Source organism: Medicago truncatula, chromosome 4, assembly GCF_003473485.1.
Source record: "Medicago truncatula cultivar Jemalong A17 chromosome 4, MtrunA17r5.0-ANR, whole genome shotgun sequence".
In the NCBI taxonomy this organism is placed as follows: domain Eukaryota; kingdom Viridiplantae; phylum Streptophyta; class Magnoliopsida; order Fabales; family Fabaceae; genus Medicago; species Medicago truncatula.
In genome coordinates this window covers 49,885,856-49,907,079 of record NC_053045.1, presented here as the reverse complement: position 1 = coordinate 49,907,079, position 21,224 = coordinate 49,885,856, and the positions used below count along the sequence as shown (strand labels likewise).

At 32.3% G+C, this 21,224-nt stretch overlaps 2 protein-coding genes across 2 annotated transcripts; one reads left to right on the top strand and one right to left on the bottom strand.

Annotated features, from left to right (window-relative positions):
- Positions 1 to 617: 617 nt before the first annotated feature.
- On the bottom strand, positions 618 to 1,736 carry LOC25493617 (uncharacterized). The gene has a single exon (XM_013602171.3). It carries the CDS (start codon positions 1,566 to 1,568, stop codon positions 741 to 743), a length of 828 nt encoding a protein of 275 aa, XP_013457625.1. The 5' UTR covers positions 1,569 to 1,736; the 3' UTR covers positions 618 to 740.
- A 15,363-nt stretch (positions 1,737 to 17,099) lies between these two features.
- LOC120579983 (uncharacterized) lies at positions 17,100 to 17,738 on the top strand. The gene has a single exon (XM_039832795.1). The coding sequence runs from the start codon at positions 17,100 to 17,102 to the stop codon at positions 17,736 to 17,738; it is 639 nt and encodes a 212-aa protein (XP_039688729.1).
- Positions 17,739 to 21,224: the final 3,486 nt, after the last annotated feature.

The window sequence follows — 21,224 nt, the reverse complement described above, 5'->3', positions numbered from 1 at the left end:
GGTTTTGATGACTAACCGTCTTTGAACATCACACTCTCTACACCTCTCATATATATAAAAGTTAATTTTTACTCATAATATCAATCAAATGAAGTATTTAAGTTGACGTCCTTAAATGAGTTGATGACGATACGACATAGAACCGAGGTGAGGAGGTTGATCTGTTTTCCCACACTAATCACCAACGCATATGAATGATCGCTACTAATTGATTGATAACATTAGGTCAACCCTAGAGTGTCCGAACAAATTATTGTTTTAGATAAAAAGATAAAACACGTTGAAAATAAATAGCATAGCAAACTAGAGAAAGTGGTAGTGCTGGCAAGAGTAAGGAGTGCATTCCCGTCAAAGCCGATCGAAGACTCTTCATAGTTACTTCTACATCATATAATTTCATTTCATTATCACACAAGCAAAGCTTAACATTTTCGACATTGCGTGACTTGCGCTATACTTCCTCACTTCTATCTCTCTATATTACCTTATCACCAAATTCTAACCAACATGCATGAATAATTTGATTTACATTCACATCAAATTTACTAGTAACAATGTAAAAATAGAAAGGTAAAACCATTCAAACCAATATCTCTGTAATTTACATAACACAAAAGTATTAGCCAAAACCGAAAAATATATTGCATCCATTATGCAATTCTATAATTGCATTTCAAGATCTCAAATCAAACAATGGAAATATTTCAAATATATATATATATATATGTTTTCCTTTATTTTTACAACCTGTAAATAATAAGAAAACAAGGCAATACCGCACGCGAGTCAAACACCAATAACTCACCATTATCACCACTCACTGAGTCAAACCCAACTCGTTTATAATCCAAATACCCAACCCGCTTAGAAACCCGACCCGCAACAACCCTACACACCAACATCGCCATTCTTCCTTTCCCACCCCCGCTATTCTCATGCGCACCACCGCTCCCGGAAAATGTACATATCGCCGCCCCCTTCCTCTCCGGAAACGACCACGACCCATGGGGCCCACCGTCCTCCGCAGGACCCAAACAATGAAACTGCATCACTTCATTTCCATCAGCAACACACCTTGCATTCTCCTCAGAATCAGACACAGAAGAAGCAGCGCGTGTTTTCACCGCTTCACGAAACTCTTCAAATCGTGACATTGTTCTTGCACCGTTTTGTACTTTGAATATCATCTCAACCCGTCCCGGAAACTCATTGTTTCCCCAGCTTGTATGGAATATGATATCAACAACGTTACGTGATGGGTGTCCTTCAGGTAGTTCAGTGATCGCACGTGAAGAAGATGAAGTCGTTGTTGTCGCTGTCATGCTTCGTGAACGGTTCATGGTTGGTGTTTCTGATTTGTTGTTGGTTGGATATTTTGATTTTGAACTAGAATGTTTTTCTAAGGATGTTTTAGGTTTTTTAGGCTTTGGAATTTCAACGATATCTTTGATATTTTGAACGGTTTTTCTACAACTAGCACTTGTTAATAGGGTTTTGGGATAAGGATGATAAACATCTTCGAATGCTCTTGATTTGCATTGTAATGACTTAACCCAACCACTAGCCATAATGTTTATGTTTTGTTTTTCTGTGTAAAGAGTTTTATAGTAAATTTGGTCTTTATGCGTTTTTGTTTTGAGAATAGGTTTCGTTTAGATGAAGAAGGAGAAGAGAAGGGTGGTGTGAAAAGAAAGAGACATTGATGGCAAAGGTGCGATAATGAATCGTTTTTTATTTATTTTAGTGCTTCTTTTGCGTTACGAAATGATGGTGTTTGATGGGATTTATGAATTGGCCACGTGGATTTGGTCGCAAGTCAACATTTTAGAAACTTAACCGAACATGGAATTGACTCGAGTATACTTTGTCTACTTCTGGGATGAAATTGCAGTCCAACTTTTTAAATAAAAAAAAATAAAAAAAATGCTAACAATGCCTTAGACATTGTTTAAAGAATCAAAACAAATAGTAATTTCTTAATAGAAAAAAATAAATGAATTGTTATTTTTTTAGACAGTCGTTATACTCTCAAAAGTAAACTGTTGATTTTAGAGGACTTAAGATCACAAAATTGAAAGATTCAATTTTCCAAATTTCAACTAATACCAGTAAGTCTCGTTTTCATTGTTAGATTTTTCTGAAACGGTGACAACGATGGTGATGGACACAAAACTATGTTCATAAGTTGAAAAAAAAGACATTGGAGTTTCCTCTTGAAGACCTAACGCCAGAATAAGGGGGCGGTTGGAAATCAAACAAGGTTACACTAAATTCAATATATTTAAACCACTTAACAAAGCCATTTATGAGTGTTAAATACTCACCCCAACATTAAGGGTGCATTTTTTTTTTTGGTTACCATTAATAGTGTAAGTTTTTCATTAAAAAAAAAAATCTTATTAACGAGTGCCCCCAGGACACTCTTTAAGCAATCCAAAATAAGAAAGTATTCTTTAAGAAATTTAAATATTTCAATTTTCAACGCATTGATTACACAATTTTTCATAAAAATTTACTATTAAAAGCCCTTAAAGAGTACCTGGGGCTTGCTATATTTAATAGGGTAAATTTTACTATATTTAATAGGGCCTTGTTAATCATTGCCCTCAGAGCAATGGTTAAGGAAGGCAAAAGTAGCATGTTTGCATTGGCTTCAACAACATTTTGACTTTTAAAAAGTTAAATTTATCATTTTTCATCATTTTCCAATGTTATATTTCTATTTTTATCCTCTTATCCGATGCCCCAAGGGCAATGGTTAGCATTCTCCTATTGAATATGGTGAATGCATCATTATTAAGACAAAACTTCTAGTTTAGATTTCTTAACAAGTGTTATTTAGACTTCTTGGGAACATTTATTGGCATTTCTCTGTAAAAAAAAAAAAAATTAAAAAAAAAAAATCTTACTAAAATGTTATAAGTACATTGTTTAAGATATTTCATCCGCTTTCAAATATAGGCCTTCACGTAATCTATATAATCATATTTTTTACTAGTATATAAGAGCATCTTTGATGGAGTGAAGTAAGTGGGTAAACTATGTTGTTTTTTGTGGGGTCAAAATGTCATGTAGGATTTAACTGTCACTTTTAAAGTTCAATGCAACATTAAATATAATTTTATCAATATTATCCTTAGATATTTATTGCAGAGAGAGAAAAATATGAAATGAAATATTAAATTTATAGTAAAAGTAAAAACAATTGTATCAAAAGTATTAATATTTATTGATTATTTTGGTTTGTGTAAAAGTAGTGATAGTTAAAATGGAACGGATGTAGTAGTTTTTACTTTAATAGTGGTTATTTATAAAGAACTTAAACTTGACCCCACATATTTTTATTTTATTATTTTTATAATTTGTTAGCATAGATAATTAAATATATTAATAATCAAAGTTGTGTATTGACATATGTGTAGTGATTACTACGACATGTATTTAGAAATAGTGGCGGAACCAGAAATTCTATAAGACTAGGCAAAAATATGCGGATAATTTTATAGACTTCTCATATAATGTTGCTTCCTTCCTGCGGATATACCTTTCTTGTGGATCCTAAAATCCTAAGAAAACAATTACCCACGAAGGTATTACATTTTTTTTTTGTACAACCAAGGTATTACATTTACCTGGGAACCTAAATCCTTGGCGAAATCCGTAGGAAACATGTTTCCTGCTGAATTTACACCAAAATTCTGAGATAAATCCGCAAAAAAAGCAAAAAGTTCTAATATGACTGGGCTTGCTACAAAGAAAGTAGAAACTGAGTCTGAGCCAGTGTTTAGTCTAACTAGGGGTGGTTCCGCCCCTGTTTAGAAATAAAGAGGGTATTTTATTATAGAAATTTTATTTTTAAAATATAAATAAATGCTTGTCAAAGTCATAATCATACATTTTTCTGTAAAAGAAATTATTTGTTTTGATTCTTTACAGAATGTCGAACGTTTGTCACCATTTTCCTTTCATAAAATATTTTATAAAAAAAATGACAACTATTATGATTAATTTTCTTATTTTACACTTTATTAAATTTAATTTGATAAGCAAAATTTCCAACTTTGCAATTATTTGGTTGTCTAAGGTTGGTACATGTATTGCTCAAAAAAAAAAAAAGGTTGGTACATGTAAATCTTTTTTTGTTTTTGTTTTTGAGAGATGGTACATGTGTAAAACGTATAAACAATCTCTTGCCCCCATTCATGGGGTGTGAACATTATTTTGTCTGATAACAATGTGTGAACTTAAAACAAAAATTTGAATAAAATAAAAAGAAAATCGGCATGATTTTGAAAAATAAAAAAATCCAGTCCATTTTAAAAAAGAAGAATTTGCCCACCTTTTTATTTTTAATTAATTTATTGATTCTCTATATGGGTTTTGGACCGAGCAGTCGAGTAAAGTTCTATATGTGTTTTGGACTGAGCAGTCGAGTAAAGTTCATTTATATAGTCCCAAACCAAAACATGTCAATCTTGCGCTTGGACCAATTACCTATAACACACCCTTTCTCCGTGGGGGGGGGGGTGCTTGTAGCAGTTCGAAAGACTCATTCAAACTGAAACGTGCCCACGCTTTTCGCTCTACGGTTATGAATTTGTAATTGTCAGACGCCTTAGTGTGCCCTACAACGACTCATGCATGTCACAATTATATAAGAGGACTTTACACAATCCTCAGGTACGATACTCTTTCTAACATAAACCCCACTCTCATTCTCTGAACTGACTTAAGCGTCTGCAGGTACACATCTCTGTCGTTCCAAAGCTCACAAGCAACCGCACCGGATTCTGATGACGATCCACATCGTATGGTCTATTCCTTTGGCGGATATGAGAAACGTGGATTCCCTCGGGACTGGAGAAGCCTCCCCATATGGATACTTATGATGGAAATTATGACCTAGATGAGCACATATAAAACATCAAGGGAGTCTTGAACTACAGGAATGTCTGAGGATCATTCAGGTGCAAATTCTTCGTCACATCTCTATGTCGAGGTTCAACGACTTGGTACAAAATCATCAGAAGGAACTCAATCGATTCCTCAGAAGGAACTATGTTAAACCTCATTTTCTATTGATTCCTAACCTAGAAATGTGGCATGTTAAGTTTTACGTGACTGTACATCAGAAGGTGTGTCTTCACGGGCTTAACATGAAGGTAAAGTGCACAACACTTCGAGTGGCCACCAGGTTGCCAGGAAGTCATGGAAAGATATACCTCTATAAATCGTAGTAAAACTCTTCCATAACTAAACTTAGTTTAAACCACACTTTTCACTTTGAGAATATCTAAAAAAAAATTAATTGCTTTCCCAGCCTTTAACTTTTATATTTACTGTTGTGACAAATGATTTATTTTATTTTCTTGCAAATAAGTTTTCTACTGAAAAGCTATAAAGAGCTATAGCTCCCCAGTCCCTGTGAGATTGATATTATTTTAAACTATAACTTGGACAATGTATACTTGCACCAAGTCTTTCCATCTTAAAATACTCATAGTATTTTGAGAGACACCAAGTTAAAAAGTTCTTAGGATTTTACCTCATAGAACGAGGGATCGAAAGTAATCCAGACAAATGTCAAGTGTTTTCTGAGTATCCTACTCCCACCTCTAAAAAGTGCATCCAAACTCTGCTGACTTCATTATCACGTTTCGTCGCCAAGTCTGCTCAACACGCTCTTACTTATTTTAAACTCCTATGAAAAGAAGTTGCCTTCTAGTGGAGCGAGGAGTGCGAGGCTTCCCTACAACACCTGAAGAAAGCGTTATCTCAACCACTCGTCCCTATCGTATAAATTTATGAAGTATACCACTAACCCTTGTTGATGTGTTTTGTGAAGGTTTTTCAGGACGGTATGAGTGGTTTTGTAGAATAGATTCCACTAACCCTTGTTGATATGTTTTAGATACTCATATACTGACATGACTGTCTATTTTCGTTATGAATAGTGATATTTGAACAACCATTTCATATAACTTTTGGTGACAACTTTTTTTTTCTCTCTTTTCATTGATTAAAAACAATGGAGAGAGAAAAAGAAAGAGAGAGAATAAGATGATAAGGTGAGTATGATAGAGAAAGTTGTCAAAAAATTATCACAAAGTATTTATACAAATATCATTTCTCTTTCATTATGTCTACTCGTCAGTTTGATATGTATGTCCGTCATTTACAAAATTGTGTGTTTTTTAATTATTGATGTGGAAAATGAAAAACTAGTCTAAAATTTAAGAATTGTTCGTAGAGGAGGTTCAAGGGCTTTACTTGTTAATTTCAATTATAGTACCTCTTTAGTTTTTCAGCGTTCCACGTCCGAGGGATGGGTCCCTTTATGGGGTCTTCGAGGCCGTAACCTCACGATGGTGCATGGAGCAATTTTGGCTAGCATGCATATGAGCTACTACGAAGAAGGGACAGTAGATTGATTCTCTGGCTAATTGCTTTTTATTAAGGTTTCGAACCGCTTCACAAAAAGATTAATATATATAGTGTGTGTTTAGTGACATTTCACATTGGAAAAGTAAATCATTTTTTAGTATGGAAAAGTTTATATTGACCCTTTAGATCAAATCAAAAACACATTCTTATAATACTCTCTCCTCACTAATTATTTTTTTTACACCACTATACACCACCGGCTCTTTTCACCAAACCAAACCCACGAATGCTTGATTCCTCTCCATATCTCTGTGTAAGCTTCTTTCCCATGGCTTTTTCAATATCTCTGTGCATGCTTTGTCTTGATATCACTCATACTCGGTTTTTCATTTATAATTTTAATTTTGTTAAATTTACAATCAAGTTTCTACTCATTTTTTAAATAATATCTTTCTGATTTCACTTTCCTTTGTTTTCCCTTATATATTCCACTCCAGAGAATAGCAGCAACAACAGAATCTCAATAGTTCACAAGAAATTGGAGCAAAGTTTTACACATTAATAATTAACAACAACAAATCAAACTTCAATTTTGTACAATATGTAAACAAGTAAACAACAACAATAGAAACAGAAATACGTTCCAGTCAAATGGGGTTTAGCGTTTGTATTAAAGTTTACTGATTGATTTAGTGATAATGTAAAATTCAAAAATTAAAGTTTGTATTAAAGTTTACTGATGTGTTTTGTGAAGGTTTTTCAGGACTGTATGAGTGGTTTTGTAGAATAGATTCCACTAACCCTTGTTGATATGTTTTAGATACTCATAGACTGGCATGACTGTCTATTTTCGTTATGAGTAGTGATATTTGAACAACCATTTCATATAATTTTTGGTGACAACTTTTGGCGATTATTATTATATGCCAAATGGGGCGATTAAAACTATTATGCCAATTGAGACGATATCCGAATCATGGTCTGTTTGCATTTCATGCATTTGCATCATCAACATTGAGTCTTTGGTCTTGTGTTTGTTCTTATAAGCATATTTTAGAGTGACGAATATTTTAAACTAAAAAGAAATTATTTTAGCACAATTCCTTGATGATGGTTGTATATTCTTATTTGATGTTTATTATTGATTTTATTTTATGGGTGTTGAAGACTAACCCTTACAAGCAACATTTTAGGTACCAAAGGAGATATGATGTGTGCTTGATATTTTCCTTGAAGTGTGTCCGCGGGAAACAAATTTGGGTTTTTGAATTGTAATTAAATTAGTTTAATTAATTTTTGTTATGTTCTAGTTAGGATGAAACAAAATTGTCTTGTCTTTAAAAAAAAAAAAAAAGAATTAGACGTAATGTCTTGGATTTAAAATCCGGGATGTTACATTATGGTATAAGAGCAATAGTCCTCGGACAAATATTTTTGGGTGGGACGCTTTTATATGATGCATGCTTTTGATTGAGTTGTGTGAATGTTTTGATCCATGTGTGTTCGGTCTTTATTTTTATTTTTTCTTTTCTATTCTATTAAATTGGTTATAAGAATATTTTTTCACAAGGTCAGTAACCTTCTCATTATCAATAGTCTAGACTAGAATTTTAGAACTAAAATGGTTAGAATACTTATAACTCACAATCGATAAAATAGCTCTCTGAAGTTTGAAACTCATGAAAAAGTGATATTTCCTACGTACTGAGATGTCATGATATGTTTGTATCTATCGAAAGCATATGCTCTCATGCATTTAGGTTTCTCCATATGTTCCACAATATAAGTATCAACTTTTTGTGTTGCATTCCCATTAGTGTTTTCCTTGAAGTTCCCTAGCTCCCATACAACATACCCACTTGTATTCATTTACTTCTCTTATGAATGTTTCAAGAGATGAATATAGCTCATACGTGGACATCCAATGGTTTACTGTGTACTTCGAAAATTTCTTTAGCCAGCATACAAAATCATTCAATCGGCTCTTTATGTTAACAATTATGCTTCTCCATGCCTTTTGACTAATGTGTGTCTGTTTGATTCATTGGCCTTTCCTATTGTTTTTTTTTATTTCTTTTATTCTTATCAAATCGATGATTGAAAGCTGCTTGCATTTATATATATGTTTGTTTGATGCATTAGTTTATCGCTTTTGTGATCTACATGTTTGTTCTTTATTTTTTTGTTTTTTTTATGCGGTCATGTGAATGGTAGATTCTTATTTATTTGGTTTAAATATGTAATTTGAATTCGAAATATGATGTGGTTTGGATTTTGGATTATTTTTTTTAGCGCACTTCGGTTTTAAAAAAAAAATGAAGTAGGCAACCACGTAACAATGTTTTTCTTGTATAGATTAAGTAATTGTTTGGTCTTTGCTTGGTGTTAGATGTTTAAAAAAGTGCATGAGTTTTTAGTTATATGGTGGATTCTTTGGTGGTGGTGTGATCAGCTTATTGTGTGATCAAGATGTTGGATTTGTTTAAGAGTGCACTAATCTTTTAGTCTTTGATCTCTTATTTCTAAATTGATTTTGTGTTTGGTGTTTGTTAGGAAGACTTTAGATATTAGGGGTGCATGAATTGCTTTGAGTAATCTGCTATATGCATAGAATTGTATTGATACTTTGCAATCTAGTCATATCTTGCAAAAGGTTTTTCTTTAATATTATTTCACTTTGCTTCTAAAAGAAAAAGTTTTTTTTTTTTTTTTTTGGTTTAGTGGTCATTTTTCTTATGGTGATTGTTTGATTCTCCATTGTTGAAAAAAAATAAATTATTATCAAACATCCTTTTGGTGTCTATGTTATGTTATTAGTAGCAAAGAAACAATTTTTTTATGAAGTATTAGGTAAGTGAATAATTTATTCAAATTAAGGAAATAACTTGTATAAGTATGATGTTCATAGTTTGTAAATTAGAGATGATTTAGATGGTGATATATGTAATTTTTTTGTAGTATTAGTGTATTAACTGTTTTATTATGTTGATGTTCTAATCATTATAATTTGGTGACAACTAGGGTACCTATGAAAGAATGGTGGGTAATTTACCCCAACCAATACACATTAGCCACATATAAGCACATTTTTAAGTGGTATCCATGAACTATCTTGACCCCACCAACAAATTGCTCATTTTTATTGGTTGGTGGGTAAATTACCCACCATTCTTCAAAGGTAATCTAGAAAAAACCAAATAATTTGTTTTGATGTTGTCTGTCACTAAATGTTGTTGTATGTGTACTCACTCTGTTTGCTGGTATCTGTCACTAAAACTATTTCATGTTTCCTTAAAAAAAAAAAAGATTTCCTGTTTTTTTTCTTGTTTCCTTTTCTGAAAACGGTTGCTGTTGTAACGAAAACCGTTGCCTTTGGTTGTAGAATTGCTATTGTTGATGCGAAAACTGTTGTCTTTTGCTGTAAATTGTTGCTGTTTTTATTTATGGTTTTAAAATGCGTTATGTTTTTTATTTTTGATACCTATGTGTAAAAATATCTATTATTTTGATGTTGATGTTTCTAGATTGACTTTTGGATACTCCTGAACATCACTAAGGCTTGCTATGTTCGATATGATTTTTTTTCCTTTCTATCTTCCTAATGAGGCCAGCCTAAAACTAATACTTATAAGTTTTTATGAAGGAAAGGTAATAAATAACTCATTTCTTTACTAAGTAAAATTGCTCAAGGACTAATTGAGATGAATGAAATAAAGAGTCTCTGAATTTTGTAAATGTATGTCTTTGATTGATATTATCTTGAGTGTGGTTTAACGGAAAGAGTTGAAAAAACTGAAAATTTATATGATTGTGTGACTTGTGTGTTCTATAAAAAAAAAAATATCTATAGAAAGAAAAAAAATAATTGTTGTGTATCTTTGTGTGTTGCATGCATACAATTTGTTGCTAAGTTGTTTGATTCTTTTATTGTCAGCGGCTTTGTGGTTTAAATTTTTGATAAAACATTGTTGGTTGCAAGTTATATGTTACTTTTGTAAGCTCCTAGAGTTAAGACTAAATCGTAAAAATCTTTACTTACTAAAATAGATTGTAGGACTTAGATGACTCTTCTCCCATCTTCAAGGGATGATGTGTGCTTGTTCCAACACTACTCAAACCTTGTCTTACTGTCATTCCTTGTCCAAAAGTGTTTGTTGTAGGTATCAACTCGTAAAAATCTTGATCATAGTGGTAATAAGTCGTGTTATTTTGTGGAGGAGAGTAAACCAAGAGTGATTAAGAAAAATATGAACTTGAAGAACACTAAGTGCAAGTTGCAAAGGATAGTATGATTGTTGGGGTAGGATAGTATATACCACCATCAGGATTGTTGACTAACCGGTTAATATCATAATACGCAGCGGAAACATGGTGTTTTATTTTAGTCGACGTCAGATGTTTTATTCCATTCTTAAATTTGATGATTTGTGGTCATTTTCTTGAATGATTACTTTACATTAATTTTACATCTTTTGAAAATCATTTTAAAATAATTTGGCCGAATTTTTTTTTAAAGGGTTGACTGGTTTTTTTTTTTTTAATGTCTATCCTAATCCTAATAGCTTAATTACTATTATCTAGTTTCGAGGCGAAACTAATTTCTGGTAGGGTATAATGTAATACCCCCAAAAATTATTTTGAAATGTAGATAAATATTGCATTCTATTCTTTGTTAGAACATTTGAGTTCATATTTTAAAACGTGATTCTGACTATCCTATAATTTTATACTCCTTCCGTTCCAAATTGTATGTCATTTTAGAAGAAAAAAATTTGTCCTAAATTGTATGTCACTTTACAATACCAATGAATAATTAATGTTTACTTTTCCTATTATATCCTTCACTATTTATTGCCTTCTCTACTCTCAAGTCATTCATTTATCTTTCCCATATCATTTATTAAGGACAATTTTGTAAAACAACTCATAATATCTCTTTCCAACACAAAATTAATTACATTTCTTAATACGTGTGAAATACCCAAAACGTCTTACAATTTGGGACGGAGGAAGTATAGCTATAGGAGATCAACCCTAGTTTTTGAGACTTTCTAGTTCTCCTCGAAACTATTTTAAGGGAGTAATAATGTAACGCTCCAATATTTTATATACGTATTTTTTTTTAAAATTATTTTCTTGACTTGTCACTTAGTTGTTCAACAATTTATTTTATAAGTGAGAAACTTCACAACATCTTGGCATACCTTACTTTGATTTATTAATTGAATTTGATTCCATCTATTTCATTTTTATTAATCAATTTGGTGTGACAAAATAAATAATCATTCTTTACATAATTTAGTTTATTCTAATTCTAATCATTTAATGGTGTATTTTTATTTTGGGTAAATATCTCTTTTCGTCCCTGTAATATTAGCGAATTTCGGTTTTAGTCCTTTTAAAAAAAAAATTAGATTTTGTCCTTGTAATTTCATATTTTTCCACTTTTGGTCCCTGCTTTCATAAAGTCAACAGAATCTGCATAAATTACGTCCCTGTAATTTCAGATTTCTCAGAAATCTGAAATTACAGGGACAAAATCTAATTTTTTTTTGCAGGGACTAAAACCGGAATTCACTAATATTACAGGGACGAAAAGAGGTATTTACCCTTTTATTTTTAATTTATTTTAAAGTTCATTTTGTGTTATATTAATTATTGTATTAATTAGTTTGCAATTGTGACTTGGTCATCTTTTATTTATAAACCTAACATTGTTGCCCTAATTCCACCTAATATTTAACCTAAAAAATTATAGCCACTTTTCCCTCCTTCAAAACCTAACCATATATTTCCTAATTCCCCTCCTCCAAACCCTAACCATGATTTCCTAATTTCCCTCCTCCTAAAACCTAATTCCCCTCCTTCAAAACCTAACTATATTTCCTAATTCCCCTCCTCCAAACCCTAACCATGATTTCTTAATTTTCCTCCTCCTAAAATCTATCTAATTGATTTCCATATTTTCTGTTGCCATATTTTTTTTCCTCACTTCCTCAACTCATTTACCCTAATATATTATCTTTTATCTTTTATTTATTAAAGTTAACCCGGATGCTAATTGTTGCCCTAATTTAACTTAAATTCAATGCTTGCTTTTACTGTATTACCCATGTTTAAAATATCAAATTGCAGAAATCTCCTATTTTTTTTAAAAAAAATTGTTTCCTACTAAACAGATAAACTTAAAAAAAAAAAAAAAAAAACAAATCACTCCTATTAACAAATTGTTCCTATTTTATTGCAGAAATTCCCAATTCTTTTGAACGAAACAAATCCCTCCTACTTTTTTTTTAACAAAACAAATCATTATTTCCTGCTGCTTCTGCTAATAGATTTTGTTACTCGCATCCTTGGAGGTTGACTGGTCTAAACTTCCATAGAATTTCTGAATCTGCAAATATCATTTGTGTAAGATGATGATATATGTAATGATTTTCAATGTTTTTTCTTTCTCCACCATGTTTTGATCTGTAGCTTTATTTTACAAATTGCAGATTTTGTTGATGGAAATTTGGATTTGGGGATATGCAGGTATGTTTGTTTATTTCACTTTCATTATGTAATTGTTTCATTCTAATTATTATTTTTTTTTTTATATAATTGCCTCACTTTCTCTGATGGTTCCCACTATGTCGTTGGATTTATCACCAAGAAGCTGGAAGGGTTGGTTCTATCCAGAAAGTTGCAGATAGGCTTCGTTGTTACACTTGGTCATGACTTCTTCATCTCACTTCAAAATTGCAAGTGCGTTTTCTCTCTCCATGCGAAAATTATTAGCTTATCTCAACGGGGCTCCACAATGATTTAATTGTTTCATTCTAATTTTTTTTTTTTTTTTGTGTTTATATAGAAGCATTGTTATTGTGTTAACATTGAGAAGAAAAATCAAATGGATTTTTAGCTGCTCCTCCTCTTTTATGTGACTAAGGTTAACCACACATCTTTCTCTCCATTCAATTCCTCTATTGTACAAAATAGCTTGCAATAACTTTTTAGGCTTCTTACAAAATCAAAGTAATTGTTATATGATTGGTGTCGGGTTTGGTTTGTTGATTTTGCAGTTCAGGAATTTTCAAATTCGGGGTTGGAATAAGAGTAGGAGCATTTGTTTAGTTTGATTTTTGGTTATTTGTAATCCGATGACTTTTTGAATTGCATTGCTATCTAATTTATTATCATCTCTTTTTTTTGTTTGTTATATTCTAGAAGGAGGTTTATGCGGTGGTGGTTGTTGCAAGAAGGCCCTCGCGGTGATAATTTATACGGTGGTGGTTGATTAAACTGATGCGACTGTGTCTTAGATGTCCCCTGAGCTATGCAAACTACAAATTAAGTTGTAAACCATGATTCATATCATTGTTTTAATAAGGATTGGCCCAATGCTTCATGTGATATTCTATTGGCTGAATAAGGATCTATCTAAGCATATGATTGTGTCTTCAAAATATGCTTAACTTACCATTAACTATAAGCATGATCATTGCAAAACATTAATTGTAAATCATACCTTACCTACATAATATAGCTATATATTTCATGTTATTTTAATTTACGGTTTTTATGTGATGTTGAACTCCTAAATTACTAATATATTGTGCTCATCATTGACCCGTGTGATAGCACGGGTTAGCAAATTATGAGGTTTTGCTTGACATGAAAGCAATTTCCGTTATCTGTCTCATTTGCAATAACTATTAACAAAAGTCAGGGTCAGTCGTTGAAACATGTTGGTGTTTATCTACTGTCTCCTGTTTTTTCACATGGACAATTGTACGTCGCAATATCAAGGGTTACTTCAAGGGATGGTTTAAAGATATTGATCAATGATGAGGACGGCGAAGATACCGATGTGACATCAAATGTGGTCTTTTTTTTTTGTCAGGTAGCCTAGCGGCTAGAATTCACCTTATAAGGTGAATAAGTAGGGTGTCCGGGGTTCGAATTAATATTATGAATTGAATTATACTATTATTTCCATTGAACTAAACTATTTTGATACATATTAGCACTTGATATATTTATTCGCACGGGTTAATGGTCTAGTTTAAATTAAAACTACACGTTTTCCTCCTAATTATTTGGCTTAGTGGCTGTACATTGTGAGAAATAATGGCAACATTAGGAAGCATGGAATTAGTCAACATGTGTATATTTGTGTCCTCTCTCTATGCCACTTTGTTTATTTTGTTCCTAAAACCAAGCCACACATTAACCACCTATCTGAATTCTCTCATAGGTATTTTTCCTTCCACTAGTTTAAATTACACGAGCCTTTCCCCTCCAATTCCATTGCATCAGTTTTGTCCCTTAACTGCACAAGTGTGTTATACGAGCCATTTCATATAATCCCTTGCATCAATTTTCTTCCTTTATTCAAGCACCCAACCATTATTACTTCTCCTAATAGCTTTAAGTTGTAACCCCATCCATACATTCTGGTACGACTTATATATTATTAGAATAACATAATTTTAGTATATAGATATTAGTCTCGCACATGCCATGTATCACTTTTAGAAGAAAAGAATAATAAACCCTCTCAATTCTCTATCCCTCTAATGGTCACCTAAGATTTCATATGCCGATAACTACATCCACCCCTTTATAGCCTTCAACACATTTGAGAAGCATGTTTTTGTGGTTTTCCTGGTCGATTGGATTTGAGTTTGCGGAGCGAAGAATGATGCGTATAAATTTAGAGGTTATTCGGCTAGGAAGGAGAGCATCTAAGGCAAAGGCTCTAGTCTTGACCATGTTTAAATGAAAATGATAGATTATGTTGTTGAATTTGATATGCTTCTTGATTTAATGGATGAGTGAAAAGATTTATTGTGTTTTATTATTTTTCTTGTAGTTGCTAATTATAAGAATTGGTGAGTTGCAATTTTGTTAGAGCATGTGATTTGATGAATATGATTTCTTATTTGTGAAATGAGAAATGTTGTTGAATTAAAGTGATTTGTATTGTGTATGTGGTTTAGTGTTTGTATTAAAGTTTACTGATTATGAAGTTTTAGTGATATGTAAAATTCAAAAATTATGTGGTTAAGAGTCCGAAAAGTTTGTAATTTATAGAAAAGTGCATAGCATGCATATTATTGCATTTGATGGATCTTTAAGTGCCAAATGGGGCGATTATCATTATTTCAATGGATTTCTAAGTGCCAAATTGGGCGATTATTATTATATGCCAAATGGAGTGATTCAATGGATTTTTAAGTGCCAAACGAGGCGATTATTATTATGTGCCAAATGGGACGATTATTATTATATGCCAAATGGGGCGATTAAAACTATTATGCCAATTGAGGCGATATCCGGATCATGGTCTGTTTGCATTTCATGCATTTGCATCATCAACATTGAGTGTTTGGTCTTCTGTTTGTTCTTATAAGCATATTTTAGAGTGACAAATATTTTAAACATAGCACAATTCCTTGATGATGGTTGTATATTCTTATTTGATGGTTTAATTTATTATTGATTTTATTTCATGGATGTTGAACACTAACCCTTACAACCAACATTTTAGGTACCAAAGGAGATATGATGTGTGCTTGATATTTTCCTTGAAGCGTGTCCGCGGGAAAACAAATTTGAATTTTTTGAATTGTAATTAAATTAGTTTAATTAATTTTTGTTATGTTCTAGTTAGGAAGAAACAAAATAGTCTTGTCTTTAAAAAAAAGAATTAGACGTGATGTCTTGGATTTAAAATTCGGGACGTTACAAATCTAAAAAGTAAAATTTGTTTATATTTTAAGACGGAGGGAGTATTTCAGCAATATTGATTAAAAAAAATTGTGTTTGTAAAATGCATCTTGAAAAATGCTAACTTGCGCCCTTAAGACACAAGTTTAGAAATTATGCATTTAATGTCTTAAAAGTTTAAAAGCTTAATTTTTCATTACAAAAGTTATGTTTTAATTCTTTTAGATTCTTAACTTGTAGGCGCCAAAGCCAATTAATGTTACAATTAACATTCCAATCTCTATTTTGTTGAAGAAGCCAATAGTATCCACTCGAGCAAGTATATTCACCTTTCTTTGCATGTCTCTAAGTTCACGCATTTGGAAGTCGTACATCCAAGTTATTAGGAGCTGGAAGCTGATGAATATATTGAACAATATCGACTGGTATCATAGTGGCAAGACCTTGCAAGTTCCACCTGCCATCCTCCCACACATCCTTCAAACACATAATTGAATCGTTGATGTTAACAAATGAGACCAATTGATAGAGGGGACCGAGTTGTGTCCATTCAATATTCCAAATCGACGACTCTCAGAAGCCTACACAAAAACTATATCCAAAATTTGTAATGGCATGTTGAATACAACGCCAAATGATTGATGGCTTATTATGTTTCTTATTCATCCATAGAGATGTGTTGCCCATGTAGTTATGGGAAATAACTTTCACCCACAATTTATCTTTATTATGAAGCATGTTCCACACTAACTTACCAAGCATAGCAAAATTAGTAAGTCTAATTTCACGAATACCTCGGCCACCAAAGCGTTTAGGGGTTGTAAGCAAAACTTCAGCACTTTCTATGGCTTTGTTTTCATAATTCTCTCCATGGTAATGACCGTCGGCATCATTGCAGCATGGTAGCTTTTCCAAGCTGCACTCGTTGCTCTCCATCCATAGAGGATATTCTTCATTGTTTACGTGATTGCTGCACTATAGAGAGCTTTGGCTTCTCTTGAATGGGGCGCTATAATAATTATTTCTCTGACTTTGATGTCAAGGTTTGGCTTCATGAGATGACAAAGGGTACTTCTGCTATTTTTCTTATCACAAGAGTATGGTATACTTGGTGTTGGAGAAACAATACTATTTTTTATGGTCAACATTGGTGTATTCAAGATGTGGTGCGAAAGATCTTTTTGTTACATGATGAATGCATTTCTTACTATCCCAATCTTGGTTTGGACCCACACTCGTCACATCTCTTAGCTCATTGGATCCTCCATCCGGAAGGTACACTTAAAATCAATATTGATGATAGCTTTCTAGAAGATTGGATAGCTGGTGGTGGTGTTCGCAACCACGATGGAGATTGGATAGCTGGTTTTTCTCACTATGAAGCTGGAGGTGATGCGTTATTAGCTGAGTTACGTGCTATCAGAATAGGTCTTGATTTTTGTAATTTAAAAGGCTATGTCAACATTATTTGTGAGAGTGATTGTTTGAAAGCAGTTGACCTGATTATTGACGGTCGTGATCATACCTTGCACACTTATGCTACCGACATCCTTCATATTAGAGATGTTTTACATGGAAATGGTAATACAACATTGATGCATGTTCTTAGGGAACAAAATATGTGCAAATTTTATGGCTAAGGAAGGATCACATGCAAGGTGTTCTGCTCGCTAGAACTATCCTCCGCCTGACATGAAATCTCTTATTCTCAGAGATAAGCTTGAAACTTAATTTTGACTCTCCCTCTTTTTTTTCTTCTTTTTGCCTCGTTACTTTGTAACACTACCAAAAAATAAAAAAGAACTTATGCCCTTAAAACAAGGCACAAGTTAGCATAACTCATACATCTTTACGGTAAATGTGGACATATTATCTAGTGATAATTTTTATTGTAACTATAGTAAAATTTGTGCGCAGCAAAAGTCACATCTATGATACCGGTTTTTAAAAATAGTTGTATCGTAAAATTATCTTAATAGTTCATAGTTTTATTCATAGTAAGTCATCTCAATTGTAGTTAAAAAAATACCCCCTCCGTTATTTAATGTAGGTACTCATTGCCTTTTTTGTAATACCCCGTTTCCCAAAAATCAATTAATTAATAAAACATGCATCAGTGTAATTTCCAAATGGGCATGTCACACTACATTTTCAAGATTTCTTAAATAGAATATAAAATCTATTTAATAAACATCCTTCAAAGTCATCATTAATTTTACAGCGGAAAATTTGCATCAAAACAACAACAGCAACTGTTTAAATCTCCATAATTAAATCTTGGCATAAAAACCTTATCAACATAAATTCAACAACCATAGGGCTACGTCAGCAATATTCAAAAATTGATATATAGGAATGAAAAACAATAAGAAAATCCCATTCCGTACGTATCAGAGCCCTAAGACACTTGAACCACCACTCCTCCTAATCTTTATTACCTGCAAGTTACCCATACGAAGGGCAACATTTTCAAGCAGAAGGGGTGAGATTTCACAAACAATAATAATAAGCATATAATTCATCAAATGCATCTAACAACTTAAACTCCATCATATCAACAGTCATAACTCGATATCATAAACAACATCATAACAGCATCATTTAACATCATAATCAACATCTTAATGATAATCATATAACATCATACTCATAATTCGTATACAACATGACAACTTCATAATCAATGACATAAACAACGTAACAACATCATATTCATAGTTCATATACAACATAACTACATCATTAATTCGTATTAACATTCTCCACCAAGCACCTTATTAACAACTCATGAATAAAGGACAACTTAGCAACTATACGTAACATCATCATTCCATAATAATAATTATTCATCAAACATTCCATTAGCAATTCATGAATAAAAGACAACTTATCAACTTAACATAACCATCATCAAGTACATTTAACAACTCATAGGTAACCTCATGTAATATCATAACAACCCCACATTCAACATCATAAAAGATCATCATAACCTCGTCATACTCATCAACATACACAACGTAAGAGTACGCCACACCTCTTATAACAACGACAAGTAAGAGGACACCACCTCTTAGAAAGACAATAAAGTAAGAGTACACCACCTCTTATAAAAACGACAAGTAAGAGTACATCACCTCTTATAAAGACGACACGTAAGAGTACACCACCTCTTATAGAAACATCTAACCTGATCAATCACCAACAACGGATACAACTACGACTTCAACAACAACACCAACGATGATAACAACATCGACAATTTGCATAATTTACTTATGACTCATTCGGCAACGTACAACCCAACACGCTTACAATTTAAACCAACATTCACATCTTAATTAAGATCCAACAGCAACACTGGTAGCACATAGACATCCCAAAATATGACAATACCAAATGATAATCAACACTACTTAAACATCATACATTTCCCACATAAGGCATATAGTTATTTCACATAACCAACAGCATTAATCATCTTAATTTCAGACTCTCTGAAGAACATTAATATTATAAATAACTTCGTTTCTATCCCAAGGACCAACTCACAACTTAGGTTAAATACTCTTAAACACCTTAATTGAACCCCTAGTACTTCTAGTTTTGAGGTTTGGAATTATTCCCTAAGTTTTGGATTAACTTAGAAACGGTTTTGCTGAATTTTCATAAAATTTCACTAAGACCTCCTTGGAGTATTTTCATCATAAATCCTAAACCAAAAATCATTTTCACGCCAAACCAGAGTCATTGGAAAGCTAACAAAATTATCTACAACTTTCATGTTTACACCAAAGGCCAATTCAAAACAGAAACATGTGAAAAAGACGCAAGAACGCGAAATAGGGGATGCTGTCAAAGTACAGCTCGCGATGCGAGTAATTTTACTCGCTGTGGCGAGTTGCGACAGACAACTCTACGGGAACAGACCAGTTTCCAGCCAAAAACCCAATTTTTCATCCACCCAAACCCCAAATTTGATAGGAAACTTAACCTATGATTATTCTACAACCTGAACATCAATTCTTAACACAATTTCGATGGTTTCTACACTTTTCAATTCAAAAATCAATAATCAAAACCTAATCCCAATTATCCAACCTAAGAACAACAAAATGTTAAATCACAAATTCAGAATTTATACACTATGATTACTGAATGTTAGTCTCACCCTTATCTTAGATCGATGAACAAAGCTCTACAGAATCTGATTCTCCCCACTTGGCTCTTCTCTTGGTTTTTCTCCCAAAACTCTGTTGTACGTGAAAACTGTTTCTCTGACTGACAGTTTCTATTTTCTAATAATTCAGTAAAACATAACCTCCCACTTAATTTCTATTAATTAAAATAAAACCCCCAAGACTCCAATTAATTATATTTCTCACATTATTCTAAATTCCCACTTATTCTATTAAATAGAAAAATAACTCATTTAATAAAATATAACACACCACATAATCAACATAATTATATAATATCATATATATAAAAAAGACTTTAAATCAACCAATAATAATTAAATAAAATTGGGGCGTTACATTTTTCACATTTTTTAAGAAAAATTGTCAGTGTAATTAATGTGTTGTTTTATGTGATAATATTACGAAATTGTCCTTTGTTTGTATATGTATTAAATTTGACTTTTCATATTTCAAGACAAGATAGTAATATTAAGTAGGAGTATGTTTAGGAAAAAAATAATAAATGCATATAGTAATTTGAAAAGGGATTTACATTTAGGGACAAAAATAAAATAAAATCAAATGAGTGTTTAGATATAGGGACGAGGAAGTATATATTATAAAAGACATATTCAACGTGAACACGAGAATATTTAAAACTAAATAAATTTAAATATTGAATGAGGTGAACTTTAGATTACTTGGGTGTCACTGTCCTAAGAACCAATGAAATATCACCAAAAAAGATTGAATGTGGTGCTTTTAGAATAAATCTTAATTGGGACGGGTATAATCTAAATTCTAGGGGTATGATTAATAATTTTCTTAGAAACATACAAATACGTTCTCTAGCAGCTGGATTCCCAACACAAAAACATTTGTAGGCCTGGCCATCTATTAATGACCACAAGCCGTTGTTTTTTCCACCCTATGACTTTCTTGCGC

Coding starts and splice junctions, on each gene's coding strand:
- LOC25493617 (XM_013602171.3), bottom strand. CDS start 1,568: ATGGCTAGTGGTTGGGTTAAGTCATTACAATGCAAATCAAGAGCATTC.
- LOC120579983 (XM_039832795.1), top strand. CDS start 17,100: ATGGGGCGCTATAATAATTATTTCTCTGACTTTGATGTCAAGGTTTGG.